The 20,043-nt window shown below is 41.7% G+C and overlaps 1 protein-coding gene across 1 annotated transcript in view; it reads right to left on the bottom strand.

The window, feature by feature from the left end:
* LOC109917057 (contactin-associated protein-like 5) overlaps positions 1–20,043 on the bottom strand; it is a 651,846-nt gene that overhangs the window by 208,852 nt on the left and 422,951 nt on the right. The window contains exon 18 of the mRNA XM_048599256.1: positions 197–436. Within this exon, the coding sequence (XP_048455213.1) occupies positions 197–436 (240 nt within the window). The remainder of the gene's footprint in view (positions 1–196; positions 437–20,043) is intronic.

Here is a 20,043-nt window from a genome sequence, read left to right as displayed (position 1 = left end):
CCTCCTCCTCGCTCTCTATTTATTTTAGAATCCCCTTCCCCTCCCCCATTTCCAAAGAAGGGTTCAGACCCGAAACGTCAGCTTTCCTGCTCCTCAGATGCTGCTCGGCCTGCTGTGTTCATCCAGCTCTACACCTTGTTATCTCAGATTCTCCAGCATCTGGAGTCGCCACTATCTCTGAAACATATTTGCTCACCTTTCTTACAGAATGGTCCATCATAAGCAGAGTGACTGCAGTTGCATGAATAACCATTGTACTTCTCTATACATCTCCCTCCATTGTGACACAGGTTACCATAACTGCTACAGTGTCCCAGGCATCCTGGCTTCACACCAGGTGTAATTTTGGCTCTTTCCTCAAGATCAAGGGTGACTCCATTTAACCTTAAAGAGCGAATACATCCAAGGAATCCTTTCTGCCTTGAGGCAGTTCCACCTGAAAATAAATGGAGTAACTGTAAGTAAATTAGAAGAGGGATGAAATCTAAAAGATTTGCGTCCTATTCTCTTTGTTTGTGCAAGTAGACATTGTTAACAGTCAACAAATACAAATTGCATTAGGAAGAGAAACATCTTTACAATAAATGTTTGGAAAGACAACATCCTTAGTTCATATGATGCAATGGGTTTTGCTAGCATTATTAGTTTAAAACTAATTCCAAGTAAACACATAAATTCATAAAATCACTTCTCATGCTATTAATTATGTTGTATCTAGGAAGTAATATGCACTTCTTTCAGCTTTTCATGTATTAATGTAATCAGACAGTGGCTAAATTTCATCTACAGTGTATTTTGAAAACATTTTTTGTGTGAAATGTTTATTTCATAGGTTTCTTGTCATGGATCAAATTATGCAATGGAATATTAAGTATTCATATTTGCTAATTGGGGGACTGTCAGGTTATAGAAGTCAACTGCTAAAAATATTTCTTTTAAAAAAAAAATCACTTGAGCAGGAATGTAAGACTGGAAGTAATTGTTGCCAGTAAAACAATAAAGATTAAACTTATACGTATAACATTTCTGGTCATTATTTTAATACATTTGTTAACCTATTGATTACAAATGGTTTAAGCAGATCTTAAATAGCAGCTAGCAGAGGGCCATATGAATGTCTTAAACGCCATTGAACTTCAGTACCAGTAACAAGCTAATTCTGGCCTGTAATTTTTGGGAACAACTATTTTTTGAGGGAGTAGGGTAATGTTAGGCCTTAGGAGAACATCTTCTGTGAACATAAAGATTTTCCATTGTCTTCCCAGTTGTTCTTTAAGCAAATATTCTCAGGGTTTAGAGCAGTTGGCGAGCTATGACTAGAACTCATCATTGTCCAAATGACCTAAGAAAGACCGAGGTCACAACTCTAGACAGAATGGACTTTGTTTAGGTGAGAAGAGGAAGAGTAAGACAACGCACTGACCGGACCAAACTTCAGGCCTTGGGTGTTTTAAATCTCAGGTCTCACTGAAAGTAGACTTCCCAGCAAGAACAGGTAAGTAGACGATTCAGAAGACCTCCCAGCAACTGCGGTTTAGGCTGACACCTCAGTAATTGGTCGGAATGGGTCATTGAATCAATGAATCACAGAATTGTTATGGAGCAGAGGAAGACCATTCTGCTTATCATGTCTGCACTGGTTCTCTGTGCATCATAATTAGCATCATAATCATCTTACTGTATCTTATCCATAATTCTCCACATTGTTTTGATTCAAATAATCATTTCATGCCCTCTTGGAAACCCCAGTTGAATCTGTTCCCACCACATTTCCAGGTAGTGCATTCCCTACTGGAATTACTCGCTGAATGAAAAAGATTTTTCTTACCTTTCATTAGGTCCTTTTGCAAAACATTTTAAAACTGTAACCTCTCGTTCTCGATCTTCCTATATGTTGAACAGTTTCTCCCAATCTACTGAACATAGCCCCCTCATGATTTTCAAAACTTCCATCAGACCTCCTCTTAGCCTTCTCCTCTCCAAGGAAAACAATCGCCAGTCTATCCTCACAATAAAGTTTGTCATCATTGGAATCATTTTTGTGAATCTCTTCTGTACTCTCTCCAAAGCATTCACAGCCTTTCTAAAGAGCAAAGAACTATGCACAATGTTCCAGTTGATTTTGAATTATTGACCTATATAAGTTCAGAATATCTCCTCTGCTTTGTATCCTATGCTCTTATTCATGACGCCAAGAAACTTGTGTATACTTTATTAAATGCTCTCTTTAGCTCTCTTGCTACTTTTGATGTCTTAGGCACATATGCACAAAGGTCTCTGCTCCTGTGCACCCTTTAGAGTAGTACTCTTTACTTTGTCTGGTCTTTCTGTAAGGAAGCATTTCTGTCAGGCACCACAAATTTGACTGAAATTAGCAACTTGGTCTGTACAATAGTGTACTGGCGAGACACAACACCGCCTTAAGTAACAAATCTTAACTGCATGAGTGATCACAATGGCAGTTGAGACAGAGTTGACTCAATTAATTGTAGTTCCCAAGATAAAGACACTACTGAAAAACTTAAAGAGCCAAATCACTTCTATTTTCACACAACTATATCTGTTGAAAACATTGGACCCAATAATATTTAGCAACAAAGCTTCAATTTAAATAGCATTGAAAAGTATTAGTATTAAAACACTCTACACAATTGCAGGAGTAGCAAACTGTACATTCAACAGAAGTAATAATACCTTAAGAAAAAAGCTCAATTCCCTTTTCTGTTGTGTTGATGTATGCAGGTATTTATAAAGCTTAAGCAGGTAATAAACTGAACAGCTAAAGCTCAGTGATTAATGTACTCTATTATAAATACTACTTGCAATAATCCCTTCAGGCAGCTAGTGCTTTACTAAATATATTTCAATTGTTTTCTTCTCTGAGGCATTCTACTTTCAACTCCTCCTTTTGACATGGTTTGACCTTAAATAAAGATGCATAAATGATATATATTTTTAAAGTAAGCATGTTATTATGAAAACACACTCGCGGATTAGTTTATTTTATTGGTTTGCAAATAAGCCTCTTATGCAGCTTTCCTGCATTGAGTCAGGACTGATATATTATCAGGAATACATGCCAATGATTTTTTTCCAGCAGATATCAGTTGAATAGAGAGCAAAGGAAAAAAGTATCACTTGCATTAACCTCGTCAATTCTACAGGGGCTTTTCTTCTTTCAGATGGAGTGCATTCGTGTTAAGTCCTAAGAAAATTCCCAACATTTGAAATTCCTTATCCGGAGTATCCATTTAAGAGGACCAAACATTAAAAATACCATGCTGAATAAAATAATTTATCTTAAAACATGATTTGAATAAAGGGATAATTTGGCCATCTCTGAGAACAGCCACGTTTACAATTGGAAAGCTCTTGAATGTAGATAAGCAACTGGGAGAGTAGCTTGAAGTAAAATTATGAAGAAAATTACCAGTGCAGTTATTTTAGGCATTTGCACTGTGGTCTCAAAGGCACAGAAGATTTAAACTTTACAAGCTTAAATACTGATATGCCAATACTTTGCCCTCCCCCTTGCAATGAAACCAGTGTATATCCCTTCTACAGGACTGTGGTGGCACTGCCACTAGGTTTGTAATCCAGAACCCCAAGCTAGGGAAATGAATTCAATTGGAAAAAGGGGTTTTGTGGTCCTGATGTCAAGACTGGCTTCACAGGGCAACTTAGCTGATTTTTCCAAATTTATGACTGAGACTCACTTTGTTCAAGTGCAGAGAAGATTCTTCCTGATGCAAACATTGCTAATTGTCATTAAAAACTCCAATTGTTCAGCAATGCGCTTTAAGGAAGGACATCTGCCATTCTTACCTGATCTGGCCCACATATGATTTCAGATCCACAGCAATATGGTTGACTTTTAACTGGCCTCGGGCAATTAACTGGCAATAAATGATAGCCAAGCCAGCTACAACCATATCCCTTGAATTAATCAAAAATAAAGCTAAAAGGAGCAGTTTATGTATTTACCACAGCAATAGAATACTGGGATACTTTGTTTAGAAATATACAGGTAATAGACCACTAGGGATAACATGTATATTTTCCATTTCACTGTCAAAAACATCATTCTACTTATTTTAAGTAGATCCACTAGATTCAATGGCATTTCAAGTGAGTGACATAATTTGGCACAAATTCACCAAGACATCAGTGGAGGCAAGGTACATGTTCGTTTGATCAGCACAAAATGAAAATTGTGCTTGCCCATCCCACAACTTTCTTTCATTTCACATACTGAGTTGAAGACGACTGAAAATATGATCAGGTGGGCTATATATCAGACAGTCGATCTACTAACACCCTTTAAGTGTCCACGAAGTCCAATTTTAACCTCATAGCCTCCACAACAGTACAAGGTGTTGGTCAGATCACATCTGGAGTACTGTGAGTAGTTAGTGGGGAGGTGACAGTCTAGTTGTATTGTCGCTGGCCTATTAATTCAGAGACACAGAAACATAGAAATATAGAAGACAGGAGCAGGAGGGGGCCATTCGGTCCTTCGAGCCTGCTCCACCATTCTTCATGATCATGGCTGATCATTCAACTCAATAGCTTAATCCCGCTTTCTCCCCATAACCTTTGATCCCAAGCACTATATCTGGTCACCTCTTGAATACATTCAATGTTTTGGCATCAACTGCTTCCTGGGGTAATGAACTCCACAGGCTCAACACTCTTTGGGTGAAGAAATATCTCCTCATTCTCATCTCCATCCTAAATGGTCTACCCCGAATTCTCATATTGTGACCCCTGGTTCTGGACAGACCCACCATCGGGAACATCCTCCCGGCATCTACCCTGTCTGGGGCCTGGTAGAAGTTTATAAGTCTCTATGAGATTCCCCCCTCATTCATCTGAAATCTAGCGAAAACAATCCCAACCTAGTCAATCTCTCCTCATACGTCAGACCCGCCATCCCCAGAATCAGCCTAGTAAACCTTCACTGCACTCCCTCAAGAGCAAGAGCATCCTTCCTCAGAAAAGGAGACCAAAACTGCAAATAATATTCGAGGTGTGGCCTCACCAAGGTCCTACATAACTGCAACAACACATTCCTGCTCCTGTATGCGAAATCTCTTGCAATGAAGGCCAATATACCATTTGCCTTCTTTATCGCCTGCTGCACCTGCATGCTTACCGTCAGTGACTGGTGCACAAGGACACCCAGGTCCCACTGCACACTCCCCTCTCCCAATTTACAGCTATTCAGGTAATAACTTGCCTTCTTGTTTTTGCTTCCAAAGTGAATAACCTCACATTTATACAAATTATACTGTATCTGCCATTGATTTACCCACCCACCCAACCTGTCCAGACCTTGCTGAAGGATCCCTGTATCATCGTCACAGTTCACCCTCCCACCCAACTTGGCATCATCTGCAAACTTGGAGATGTTACATTTTGTTCCCTCATCCAAATTATTAATATATATTGTAAATAGCTGGGGACCTAGCACCGATCTCTGTGCACCCCACTAGTTACTGCCTGCCAATTTGAAAAGGACTCTTTAATTCCTAGTCTTTGTTTCCTCTCTGTTAACCAGTTTCCTATCCATCTCAATATACTTCCCTCAATCCCTTATGCTTTAACCGTGCACATTCACCTTTTATGTGGGATTTTGTCAAACGCTCTCTGAAAGTCCAAATATACTACATCAACTGGCTTGCCCTTGTCAACTCTACCAGTTAGTACTAGTTAGACCCAGGTAATGTTCTGCAGACCCAGTTTCAAAACCTGCCATGATAGAATTTAACTCAAACATTCAAAAAATATGGATTTAAGAGTCTAATGATGACAATGAATATGTTGTTGCATGTTTGAATTAAAAACCCACCTGGTGCACAAATGTCCTTTAGGGAAGGAAACTTTCATCTTTACCTGGTCTGGTCGACATGTGAGTTTAAACACACAGTAATGTGTTTGACTCTTAACTGCCCTCCAAGCAGTTAAGGATGGACAATAAAAGTTGGCCTTGCCATTAACACCATCATCCCGTGAATGAATAAAATGTCTTGTTCCCCTTATTTCAGGAAAGATATCATTTCTTTGGAGGCAGCTCAGAGAAGATTTACTAGAATGAGCCTTGTAATGGAAGGATTGTCTACTGAGCAAAGGCTAAACAGGTTCAGACTCTACTCACTGGAGTTTAGATGAATGATGGGTAATCTCATTGAAACATATTGGATTCTTAAGGGGCTCGATAGGGTGAACGCCGAGAGGATGTTTCCCCTCGTGGAAGATTCTAGGACCAGACAATTTTGTCACAAACTTTAAGGGTTCCACTTTAAGACTGAGAAGAGGAGAAATTTCACCTCTCAGAACGTTGTGAGTCTTTGGAATTCCTTGCCACAGAGAGCTATGGAGGAAGAGTTTCATGCATACTTAAGGCTTGACCACTAGGGGAACCAAAGGGTCTTGTGGAAGAGACAGGAAAGTGGATATTAGGAATGTTGGGTCAGCCATAATCTTATTGAATGGTGGAGCAGGCTCAAGGAGCCGAATGGCCTACTCCTGTTCCGATTTCTTATGATCTTATGAATACAAAACCAAATCCCTGAGAAGCCTCAACCAGGCATATCCCAGCCCTTGTTCAAGAAGACATCCATCCACAGCGTCCACCATTGATCCCATTGAAGTCTGCATCTTCAACAGGGGACAGCACATAACCATATACGCAAGTGTAGGCCACTCAGCCCTTTGAGCCGACATTGCCATTCAATAAGATTTGATTTTAATCTCAAATTTGCATTTCTGCATATCCCTGATAATCTTGCATCTCCTTGGTGATCAAGAATCTATCATTGCCTTAATAATATTTAAGACTGATTAGATGTTGCAAAGAGATGATTTTTGCGACTTGGGTGGTGCATCTGGGGTATCATATCATTGTCAAGAGGTCAGAAACCCAGGCTGGATATTGCTGGGATAAGGATTTGAGTGAAGATCTTCCTGTAGGTTCCCAGAAAGGAGATGTTTCTACCCCAGCAGGGAGTCAAGCCATTGAAGGAACTATGTATTGGAAAATCCAATGGGAAAAAATGTCAGGCACCTCAGCTGAAAGTTTGTAAGGCTCAGCTGGTGATGCTGCATCGTAAAAGACTTCTTTGAAGGGAATAACATATCCTAATATGTTAATCTTTTAATTGGATAGTTATTAACAGTCTTTGCACAGTAAGTAAGGAAAATATTAACTGAATTCACATAATTGTACCTTGCTGAATTGTTTTTGTGGATAGTGTATTCATCCTGGAACTCAATTAGGACTAGTTGTTGAGGATTACTGCAGAGGAAACTGTTTTAGATTTATAAAGTTTTCAGTTGTTTTTCAGTTGTTTTCAGTTGTTTCAGCGGCGGGAGTCTGGGAGGAAGCGCGAAGGCAGCCTGGGAAGGTGAGCTTTTTCGATTGTAAAAGTCTTACCTCGCGTGACTCCATTTTCGGAGTGAGTAAGTGAGGCAATATATTTGGACAGTTGCTTTACCCGAAACACTACCTAGGTAGTGTCTCCCACCCATCCTCCTCCTCGAACCAAAAAAAAAGGTTCTGAGCGCTGATTTGGTAAGGCTACTAGTATTTTTGTTTTTTAATTTGTCTGTTTGGGAATTCAGAACAGTGGGAATGGATGTTAGGGCAGTTGTATGCTCCTCCTGTAGAATGTGGGAGGTGAGGGTCACCACAAGTGTCCCCACTGACTTCATCTGCGGGAAGTGCACCCAACTCCAGCTCCTCGGAAACCGTGTTAGGGAACTGGAGCTGGAGCTGGATGAACTTCGGATCATTCGGGAGGCTGAGGGGGTAATTGAGAGGAGTTACGGGGAGGTAATCACACCTCAGGTACAGGAAAAAAGTAGATGGGTTACAGTCAGGGGACGGAAAGGGAACAGGCAGACAGTGCAGGGATCCCCTGTGGCCGTTCCCCTCAAAAACAAGTATACCGTTTTGGATACTGTTGGGGGGGACGACTTACCAGGGGTAAGCCATGCGGTACAGGTCTCTGGCACAGAGTCTGTCCCTGTTGCTCAGAAGGGAAGAGGGGAGAGGAGGAGAGCATTAGTCATTGGGGACTCCATAGTTAGGGGGACAGATAGGAGATTCTGTGGGAACGAGAGAGACTCGCGGTTGGTGTGTTGCCTCCCAGGTGCCAGGGTCCGTGATGTCTCGGATCGTGTTTTCCGGATCCTTAAGGGGGAGGGGGAGCAGCCCCCAGTCGTGGTCCACATAGGCACCAACGACATAGGTAGGAAAAGGGATGGGGACGTAAGGCAGAAATTCAAGAAGCGAGGGTGGAAGCTTAGAGCTAGAACAAACAGAGTTGTTGTCTCTGATTTGTTACCCGTGCCACGTGCTAGTGAGGCGAGGAATAGGGAGAGAGAGCAGTTGAACACGTGGCTACAGGGATGGTGCAGGAGGGAGGGATTCAGATACCTGGATAATTGGGGCTCATTCTGGGGTAGGTGGGACCTCTACAAACGGGATGGTCTACACCTGAACCAGAGGGGTACCAATATCCTGGGGGCGAAATTTGCTTATGCTCTTCGGGAGGGTTTAAACTAATTCAACAGGGGGGTGGGAACCTGAATTGTAGCTCCAGTGTACAGGAGGTTGAGAGGAGTGAGGTCATGAATAAGGTTTCAAGGTTGCAGGAGTGTACCGGCAGGCAGGAAGGTGGTTTGAAGTGTGTCTACTTCAATGCCAGGAGCATCCAGAATAAGGTGGGTGAACTTGCAGCATGGGTTGGTACCTGGGACTTCGATGTTGTGGCCATTTCGGAGACATGGATAGAGCAGGGACAGGAATGGTTGTTGCAGGTTCCGGGGTTTAGATGTTTCAGTAAGATCAGGGAAGGTGGTAAAAGAGGGGGAGGTGTGGCATTGTTAGTCAAGGACAGTATTACGGTGGCAGAAAGGACATTTGATGACAACTCATCTACTGAGGTAGTATGGCCTGAGGTTAGAACCAGGAAAGGAGAGGTCACCCTGTTGGGAGTTTTCTATAGGCCTCCGAAAAGTTCCAGAGATGTAGAGGAAAAGATTGCAAAGATGATTCTGGATAGGAGCGAAAGTAACAGGGTAGTTGTTATGGGGGACTTTAACTTTCCAAATATTGACTGGAAACGCTATAGTTCCAGTACTTCAGATGGGTCAGTTTTTGTCCAATGTGTGCAGGAGGGTTTCCTGACACAGTATGTAGATAGGCCAACAAGAGGCGAGGCCACATTGGATTTGGTACTGGGTAATGAACCAGGCCAGGTGTTAGATTTGGAGGTAGGTGAGCACTTTGGTGATAGTGATCACAATTCGGTTACGTTTACTTTAGCGACGGAAAGGGATCGGTATATAATGCAGGGGAAGAGTTATAGCTGGGGGAAAGGCAATTATGAGGCGATGAGGCAAGATTTAGGATGCATAGGATGGAGAAGGAAACTGCAGGGGCTGGGCACAATTGAAATGTGGAGCTTGTTCAAGGAACAGCGACTGCGTGTCCTTGAGAAGTATGTACCTGTCAGGCAGGGAGGAAGTGGTCGAGTGAGGGAACCGCGGTTTACTAAAGAAGTTGAATCTCTTGTCAAGAGGAAGAAGGAGGCTTATGTAGAGATGAGGAGTGAAGGCTCAGTTAGGGCGCTTGAGAGTTACAAGTTAGCCAGGAAGGACCTAAAGAGAGAGCTAAGAAGAGCCAGGAGGGGACATGAGAAGTCTTTAGCAGGTAGGATCAAGGAAAACCCTGAAGCTTTCTATAGGTATGTCAGGAATAAAAGAATGACTAGAGTAAGATTGGGGCCGGTCAAGGACAGTAGTGGGAAGTTGTGCGTGGAGTCCGAAGAGATAGGAGAAGTGCTAAATGAATATTTTTCGTCAGTATTCACGCAGGAAAAAGACAATGTAGTCGAGGAGAATACTGAGATACAGTCTATTAGACTAGACGGGATTGAGGTTCATAAGGAGGAGGTGTTAGCAATTCTGGAAGGTGTGAAAATAGATAAGTCCCCTGGGCCGGATGGGATTTATCCTAGGATTCTCTGGGAAGCTAGAGAGGAGATTGCAGAGCCTTTGGCTTTGATCTTTATGTCGTCATTGTCTTCAGGAATAGTGCCAGAAGACTGGAGACTAGCAAATGTTGTCCCCTTGTTCAAGAAGGGGAGTAGAGACAACCCTGGTAATTATAGACCAGTGAGCCTTACTTCGGTTGTGGGTAAAGTGTTGGAAAGGATTATAAGAGATAGGATTTATAATCATCTAGAAAGGAATAATTTGATTAGGGATAGTCAACATGGTTTTGTGAAGGGTAGGTCGTGCCTCACAAACCTTATTGAGTTCTTCGAGAAGGTGACCAAACAGGTGGATGAGGGTAAAGCGGTTGATGTGGTGTATTTGGATTTCAGTAAAGCGTTTGATAAGGTTCCCCATGGTAGGCTATTGCAGAAAATACGGAGGCATGTGATTGAGGGTGATTTAGCGGTTTGGATCAGAAATTGGCTAGCTGTAAGAAGACAGAGGGTGGTGGTTGATGGGAAATGTTCATCCTGGAGTTCAGTTACTAGTGGTGTACCTCAAGGACCTGTTTTGGGGCCACTGCTGTTTGTCATTTTTATAAATGACCTGGATGAGGGCGTAGAAGGATGGGTTAGTAAATTTGCGGATGACACCAAAGTTGGTGGAGTTGTGGATAGTGCAGAAGGATGTTGCAGGTTACAGAGGGACATAGATAAGCTGCAGAGCTGGGCTGAGAGGTGGCAAATGGAGTTTAATGCGGAAAAGTGTGAGGTGATTCACTTTGGGAGAAATAACAGGAATACAGAGTACTGGGCTAATGGTAAGATTCTTGGTAGTGTGGATGAGCAGAAAGATCTCGGTGTCCATGTGCATAGATCACTGAAAGTTGCCACCCAGGTTGATAGCGTTGTTAAGAACACGTACGGTATGTTAGGTTTTATTGGTAGAGGGATTGAGTTTCGGAGCCATGAGGTCATGTTGCAGCTGTACAAAACTCTGGTGCGGCCGCACTTGGAGTATTGCGTACAGTTCTGGTCACCGCATTATAGGAAGGATGTGGAAGCATTGGAAAGGGTGCAGAGGAGATTTACCAGGATGTTGCCTGGTATGGAGGGAAGGTCTTATGAGGAAAGGCTGAGGGTCTTGAGGCTGTTTTCGTTAGAGAGAAGAAGGTTAAGAGGTGACTTGATAGAGACATACAAGATAATCAGAGGATTAGATAGGGTGGACAGTGGGAGCCTTTTTCCTCGGATGGTGATGGCTGGCACGAGGGGACATAGCTTTAAATTGAGGGGTGATAGATATAGGACAGATGTCAGAGGTAGGTTCTTTACTCAGAGAGTAGTAAGGGCGTGGAATGCCCTGCCTGCAAAAATAGTAGACTTGCCAACATTAAGGGCATTTAAATGGTCATTGGATAAACATATGGATGATAATGGAATAGTTTAGGTTAGATGGGCTTCAGATTGGTTTCACAGGTCGGCGCAACATCGAGGGCCGAAGGGCCTGTACTGCGCTGTAATGTTCTATGTTCTATGTTCTATAAAGTTTAGTGAGTAGAAAATTAGCAAGGAAAGCACTTTGAAGTCAAACAGTCACATGAGGGTAAGGGGTTGGATTTGGTGTTGCAGGCAAACTGAGGGTGTAAATAACTGAGGGTGGAAAAACATATTAAATAAAACAGTGGTAGTGTGGGAATTATAAGTTACTGGGAAAGAAAATAATATAGACAACTGAGAAATGGTGCTGATTTTCATTGCAGAGGTGGGAAGCTTATTTGAGGACCAGTTCCATGTTCCAATCTTACATTATCTGTTCCAGATGTATCTTAAAGGATTGGCCAATTAGGGATCAGGATCAACATGTGCAAGCAGGTGGACTGCAGTGGTTCAAGAAGCCAGCTCACCACCACCTTCTCAAGGGCAAGTAGGGATGGGCAACAAATGCTGGTCAGCCAATAAATGCCCACATCCCACAAATGAATGGTTAAAAAAAAAGGAAACCATCCAACACCCACAGATTAACTATTGTGCTGGCTGAAGTGGGAGTTGGTAATCTGAATGTAGAGAAGGAGAAGGAGAGACTGAAGGTCATGTAAGTCTTTTTTTGTCATTTTACAAATGGCTTAAGCTGCCTGGTTTTGATCTCCAGAACGGCCCCCCTATCAGTTATCCAGCAGCTTGGCGTGAAGACTATTACATGTGTTGAGATCTCTCTCAGTTACAAATACAACACAGAGACAGGCCATTGAGATGATTACTGTAGCAGATGGAAGCTGTATCACCAATACATCATCGATACCTGGTCTGAGCACCATCAGAGGAAACATTCCACTTGAAGTCACACGGAGATATGAAGAGGAGCCAAATAGATAATTAAACATCATAGAATTGGTACTGTGCACAGCTTTAAAAAAGATCATCAGTAATTAATCCATTTGGGAAATCAGGAGAAACCTATTGACCAAGAGAATGAGTAGACTGTGGAACTCATTCCCACAGGAGATTTAGATGCATTCGTAAGGACATGCAATGAACATGTGAGGGAGAAAGAAAAAGATTGATATCCTGACAGGATTCAATAAAGTGGATTGGGTGAGGCTTCATGTGGAGCATAACCACTGGTCTATGCCTGTAGACTGAATGGTCTGTTTCTCTTCTGTAATTTCTGCCTCATTTTCTACACATTAGTTCACCATCTCGTGCAATGACTATTGCATTGCTGCTGCCCTCTTAGCGAAGAGATCATGGAGGAACACCTGTGGGAATCTTCCTCAGTACTACATCTTGCAATCACACTTTCAGTTTAGTAATTAGCATACCAACAAGCTTTGGTCCCTTCGTCGCTGCTCCATGTCTCCCGTGGACTGAACCACGGTGGAAGTATCAAATACTAGGGGGGCATAGGTTTAAGGTGAGAAAGGAAAAGTTTAAGGGAGGTGTGTGAGGCAAGTTATTTACACAAAGAGTGGTAAGCACCTGGAAAACACTGACAGAAGATGTGGTAGAAGCAGATGTATTAACAAAGTTTAAGAGGCATTTAGATAGGAACACAAACTGGCAAAGAACAGAGGACATGCACAGGCATACAGCGTGAGTTCAGAATGGGATCATCAGACATAGTGGGCTGAAAGGCCTCTTTCTGTGTTGTATGTTCTATGCTTATGATGGGCACCCTGCTGCCTTCCCACCCATACCCACCAGGGACTGATAACATGGAGGGTGAATAAAGTGCTCATTAGCCTGTCCATCCTCAGGCCTATTAAGTCACTTAAGTGGCCTTATGAGGGATGCAGTGCCATCGTGGTAATATCCATGGACTAGTAATCCTGAACTCCAGGCTAATGTCCAGGGTGAAATGAAACAAGGAACTGTTGATGTTGGAGGTGAAACTAGAAACAGAAATTGCTGGAGAAACTTAGCAGGTCTGGCAGCATCTGTGGGGAAAAAGCAGTCCAGTGACTCTTCATCCAAAACTATAATCAAACAGGTAACCTGATGGTGACCAGGTAACATGGTTTGACATCATCCAGGCCAAAGAATATACTTTACTTAGTACCATATCCAGAAACATTCAGTCCCTGTGTTACCGATGCTCAGTAGAAAAAGTGTGCACCATCGAGCATCTGTAGTTTTTGGTCTCCTTTTTGGAAAACCGATATAATTCTTTCAGAGCAATTCAGAGAATGTTCACTCGTCATTCTGGGTTGAAATGGTTATCTTAGGAAGAAAAGTTGAACATGTCAGGTTTAAACTCATGGGAGTTTAGAAGAATATGAGATGATTTTATTGAAAAATATAAGATGTTGAGAGGATTGGAAAGGGTGGATACCCAGAGGATGTTTCCACTTGTGGGTTGGATTAAAACTATAGGATATAGTTTAAGAATAAGAGGTGTTCCTTTTAAGCTGGAGATTTTATTTCAGAATGTGAACTTCTTTTACCGTAAGGAAGTGGAGGTGGGGTCTTTACAGATAATTCAAGGCTGAATGAGACACATTCCTGACAGAGATGGGATAAGTGCAGATAGGAAAGTGGAGTTAAGATCACCACTAGATCAGCTATGATTATATTGAAGGGCGGGGTAGGCTCGAAGGACAAAGTATCACAGTTATGCTCCTACTTCATATATTCCTATAGTTTTTTCTAATAGGATGCTCCATTGCTGAGGCTCCCTCCTTGTAAAAGTATTTTGTTTAAGCATTGCTACAGTGTCTGATCCATAAAGCAGCCAGCGTTAAAAAGACAGTCAAGTGAAAGCAAAATAATGTGGATGCTCCGTGCATGAAAAATTTACTTCTCAGGTTCTTTTTGAATCTTTCCCCTCTCACCTTAAACCTAATCCCTCTAGTTTTGGAATCTCCCACCCTAGGAAAATGACCCTGACTGTTCAACCTATCCACGCCCCTCATGATTTTATAAACCTCTATAAGGTCACTCCTCAGCCTCTGATGCTCCAGGGTAAAAAAAAAAGCCCCAGTCTAGGAAGGTTATAGCTGGGCACTTCGAAAAATTCAAAGTAATCAGAAAAAGTCAACAAGGTTTACCAGGCTGTTGCCAGGAATAGAAGGTTTGAGTTTTTGGGAGAGGCTGGATAGGTTTGGACTTTTTTCACAGGACATAGGAGGTTGAGAGGTGACCTTATAGAGGTTTATAAAATAATGAGAATAGATAAGGTGAATTGCAGGTGACTTTTCCCTAGGATGCGAGATTTCAAGACTAGTGGGCATATTTTTAATGTGAGAGGAGAAAGATTTGAAAAAGGCACGGGGGACAATTGTTTTACACAGATAGCAGTTTGTGTGTAGAACGAAATTCCAGAGGAAGTGGTGAATGTGGGTACAGTTACACCATTTAAAAGACATTCAGATAAGTACACGAATAAGAAATGCTTGTAGGGATATGGGCCAAGCGCAGACTGATGAGACTAGTTTAGTTTGGGATTATAGTCAGCATGGCCTGGTTGGCCGAAGGGTTTGTTTCCATGGTGTATGACTCTACTCAGCCTCTCCCTATAACTCAAATCCTCCAGTCCTAGTAACAACCCTATAAATCTTTTCTGAACCCTTTCAAGTTTAACAATATCCTTTATATAGAAGGCTGACCAGAATTGTATGAGGTATTCTAAAAGTAGTTTCACTAATGTCTTGTACAGCTGCAACATGACATTCCAACTCCAATGCTCAGTGTTCTGACCAATGAAGGCAAGTATGCCAAATGCCTTCTTCACCACCCTGTCCTACCTGCACGTCACTTTCAAAGAAATGTGCATCTGCACCCATAGATCTCTTTGTTCAGCAACACTCCCCAGGGCCCTTTCATTAGCTGTATAAGTCCTGCCCTGGTTTGCCTTACCAAAATGCAACACCTATATTTATCTCAGTTAAACTCCATTTGCATCTCCTCAGCCCATTGGCCCATCAGATCAAGGTCCCAAAGTAAATTGAGATAATCATCTTTGCTGTCCACTACACCACCGATTTTGGTGTTAGCTGCAAACTTACTAATCATGCCACCTATATTCACACCCAAATTACTTATATAAATGATAAAAAGGAGTGGACCTGCTGGTCACAGGCCTCCAATCCAAAAAGCAAACCACCACCCTCTGTCTTCTACCTTCAAACCAATTTTGTATCCAATTGGCTAGTTCCCCCAGATCGCATAGGATCTAACCTTACTAAACAGTCTACCATGTGTAACATTGTCGTATGCTCTGCTTTCATCAATCCTCTTTGTCAACTCTTCAAAAATACTCAATCAAGTTAGTGAGACACGATTTCCCACATACAAAGTCTTGTCGCCTATCTCTAATCAGTCTTTGCCTTTCCAAATGCATGTAAATCTTGTCCCTTAGAATCCCCTCCAACAACTTACTCATCACTGACATAAGGCTCCCCGGTCTATAGCTCCCTGGCTTTTCCTTACAGTCTTTCTTAAATAATGGAACCATATCAGCCAACCTCCAGTCTTTGGGTACCTCACCCATATCTGTTAATGATACAAATATCTCAGCAAGGAGCCCAGCAATCCCTTCCCTAGCTTCCCACAGAGTTCTGGGAAACACCTGATCAGGTACTGGGGATTTATCGACCTTTAAGTCACTAAAACCAGTAAAGCATTGCAAAAAAAACCTTCCCAATCCCTTGGATAATGCTAAAAGTGAGACATTTTTTACAGGGCAAAAGCAATAAAGATAAATTTCAAAGAAAATTAATAATTTATACTGCTGGAAAATATTTTGGTGAACATATCTCTTCAACAATATTCAAATTGCAATTTTTCAGAATAATTAACCTACTTCCATGTATGTGTGAACTGAACTAAAGACTGCGAAGACCATAAGAAATGGGAACAGGAGTAGGCTGTTCGGCACCTTGAGCTTTTCCTGCTATTCAATAGGTTCATGGCTGATCCAACATTCTTCATAGCTGCTTTCTGGCCTTTTCCCTGTAACCTTTGATACTCCTACTGATCAAGTATCTATCTATCTATCTCAGCATTAAATATACAAAATGACTCTGCACCTACATCTCTCTGTAACAAGGAGTTCCAGAGATTCACAAACCTCTGAGAGAAGAAATTCCCCCTCATCTCAGTTTTAAATTGGTGCCTCTTTATCCTGAGACTATGCCCTTTGCTCCTAGATTCTCTCTTGAGTGGAAACATCCTCTCAGCAATTACCCTGTCAAGTCCCTTAAGTATTCCAAAGGTAAATAAATGCTTCTAAGTGGAAAAATCTGTTCACTTTAAGTTTTACAAGTCAATAAAAAGTAAGTTATTCTTCAATCATGTTCTATTCAAAGGCTTTCACACAAAGACTTATAAACCACTCTTTAAACCATTATTGCTAACAAGTGTAGCTGTACCTACACCTCATCGATTCCCCATTTATTTTCGTCATGGTGCTCCTAATCTTAAAACATGTACTGTACAATCAAACCCTTGAATTATGTCATTAGAAAATGTTTTGTATATGTTACTAGTTCAAAAACTATTAGCATGTTTTATTCAAGAATGAACACTCTCCTGTCATTGCACCATGAAAATTGATTCACTCAAGTGTTTTGCGTGAGACTCAATTTACATTAAATGCACTTCCAAATTAATGCATTTATTTTTCATGAAGAATTAACAGGGCACCCTACAGCATGCAAATTAATCTAAGATTTATTCAAAAGCACATACATGATAATTCAAAATGAGATATTCGAAAAAAAATTCCTACCTCAAAGATTGTCCATGTAGCTTTATAGAATGAGGAGGTTCGGGATATAATTAACATCCAACAAGAGTTGACATGGCAACACAAGGGACAAATGCGACAAATTTGGTAAATTTGTCCTTTAGCACGTAGTCTACCCATTATATATATATATAATATATAGTTATATAGATCCATAACCTAGTTAAAACAAAAGTGAATTGAGGCACTGATGACAACGAGGAGTTATGAATGAAAGGAACAGTTTAGTTCTTTCACAGGGAGAGAACGTGATGGACAGTGCCCTGGTGTCAAATCAAAGAAATCAAGAGCTTAGCAGTCCAGTATTCTCAAGAATAATTATTTGAGAAATTTTGAAGGCAATTCAGAAAAATATCAAAACATGTTTGCCTTTTATTTTTAGAATTCAGGAAGAGTATACGTGTCTGGATCCACAGGTTTCCCATGGGATCACTCACCCTCCCAACAGATCCAGCCTTCCGCACAGCTATGCTGGAGAGCTAGTCCATATTCCCAACCCTTGTCCAACTTGTAGTGATTTGAACGAGGTCAGCCGGGCGCACATCACAGAGTATGGGCTCCCTGAATGGAGCTGTAAACCTGGTCCAAACAGGGAGAGCTGGCTGCCATCCCTAATTGCCCAGAGGGCGGTATAGAGTCAACCACCTTGCTATTTACCCACCAGAATGCAGATCCTACATTACCAAACAGTGGCCGGATTCAATGAACCAGAGACAAGAAGTAAGAACCCAAATGAAACCCAATGAGAGCTCAGTGTCATGGGTAAAGCAAGCAGCTAGCTCAGTGATCTGAGTGTAGAGGCTACAGAAATACCTGAGAGAAAGCTCAACAGCAGTAACAGTCAGTGTACCACAGAGCTCAGGGCCCATCTAGAGAGATGGTAAATCTGCACAAAAGTTGAAAGAATGCAGGCGAATGCCCATGACAGGGTATGTGGCAGGAAAAAAGACAAGAAGGAAAATCAATTAGCTACAGTTACCAAAACATTATGAGGAATTAAGAGTAATTACTGAGAAGTAGAGGAAATGAGTAATCAGAAAATCCACCAACAGCAAGCATGCAATGAAAGAAGGCATGAAGGAACCCCACCAGAGGGACTCAATCAGTTTATTGAGAATTGTAACTGCCAAGACAGAGCTGCATAACCATTTGCAGATGACAGCAATCTGTGGGACCCCAACAGAATCAGATACAGAGGGCAGGATAAACTCTTCCTGGGCCTTGTGGCAGGTCCACGAACGGATTTCAACTCTCCAGATCACCACTGGACCACAGGTTCAATTCTGATATGCAGATATTATGATAAATGACAAGGAAAGTAATTTAAAATTATTTTTGGGAAGGATGTACTGCAAGACATTGTTGACAAAGAAACAAAAACAGAAATCGCTGGAGACACTCAGCAGGTCAACAGCACCTGCAGAGAGCGAGCAAAGTTAACATTTCGGTTTCAGCAGCCCTTCTTCAGAAGGGTCCAGTTCTGAAGAAGCATTGCTGGACTTGAAACATTAATTCTGGTTTTCTCTCCATGGACAGTGCATACCTGCTGAGTTTCTCTGTCGATTTCTGCTTCTGTTTTAGATTTCCAGCATCCACAGTTCTTTGCTTTATTATAAGATTAATGATGAAATTCATCTGCAGCAGTGAAGTTGAACTTTGAAATAAGTCTACAGACGAAATGATTCCATGGGAATTTCCTATTGATCTTGGGCCTGGGTAACCTGGCAGTTTACCTCTTGTTGATGATTGTGCAGTCCTATTTTCTCCTGGAGCGCCTAAGATATCATTGTCTATTAAATTTATCCCTCGGTCATAGAGAAAAACAGGAGAGGTCAGTGAGAATTTTAGCTCCCAGTGTGTTTCTTTTTGAGAGGTTGTGAGTCCTCACAGTGTTCTGCCTTGAATCAGTTTTTTTTCCTGAACTAGCCTTCGCTGCTGTTACCTTCAAGTCTTCATGAGTGTTGAGCCCAAGAGTCAGCAGTCATCAGAAGATGCCATTTCATTCCATCATTGTATTGGTCACAAGGAAGCAACAGGAGAGCAGATATAACTGATACTTTTTTTCTGAGAGAAGCGAAATATGCTGTTGGAGATTAATTCATTCAAAAGAGATTTGTGTGGGGATGAAGGGGTGCAAAGAGTTAAATATTCATGATTAAGTATTAATTGTAAATAGGAAAATGATAAAAGAACTTGAGAGGAGTTGTAAATGGAATTAGACCTGTACTTTAGGGAAGCTACTAAACGTATGCAAAAGGAACTTTAGCGTAGTAATGCCAGATTGTGTGCGTAGCATTGTGGCTCAGTGATCATCACTGCTGCCTCACAGCGCCAAGAACCTGGATTCGATTCCACCCTTGGGCAATTGTCTGTGTGGAATTTGCATATTCTCCCCGTGTCTGTGTGGGTTTCCTCTAGGTGATCTGGTTGCCTCCTACAGTCCAAAAATGTGCAGGTTAGGTGGATTGGCCATGTTAAATTCCCTGTAGTGTCCAGGAATGTGTGACATGCATGGATTAGCCATGAGAAATTCTCATGGCATGGGGTAGGTCTTGGTGGGCTGTTCTTTGGAGGGGCAGTGTGGACTTGAGGGGCCAAATCGCTTGCTTCCACACTGTAGTGATTCTATAAACTGGAGCTTGGGTCACTGCAACTCCAGATGAAATGTCCTCTCATACTCTCTGTACATTGTAATGTTCAATAACTCCTGCTGACTACAAATCTCACATTATCTTTGACATTTAAGTCAGAGCAGGTAAGGTTTCATTTGCCTAAAGGACATTCATGAACCAA

Source organism: Rhincodon typus, chromosome 7 (assembly GCF_021869965.1).
Source record: "Rhincodon typus isolate 14 chromosome 7, sRhiTyp1.1, whole genome shotgun sequence".
In the NCBI taxonomy this organism is placed as follows: Eukaryota; Metazoa; Chordata; class Chondrichthyes; order Orectolobiformes; family Rhincodontidae; genus Rhincodon; species Rhincodon typus.
This window is presented reverse-complemented; position numbering and strand designations above follow the sequence as displayed.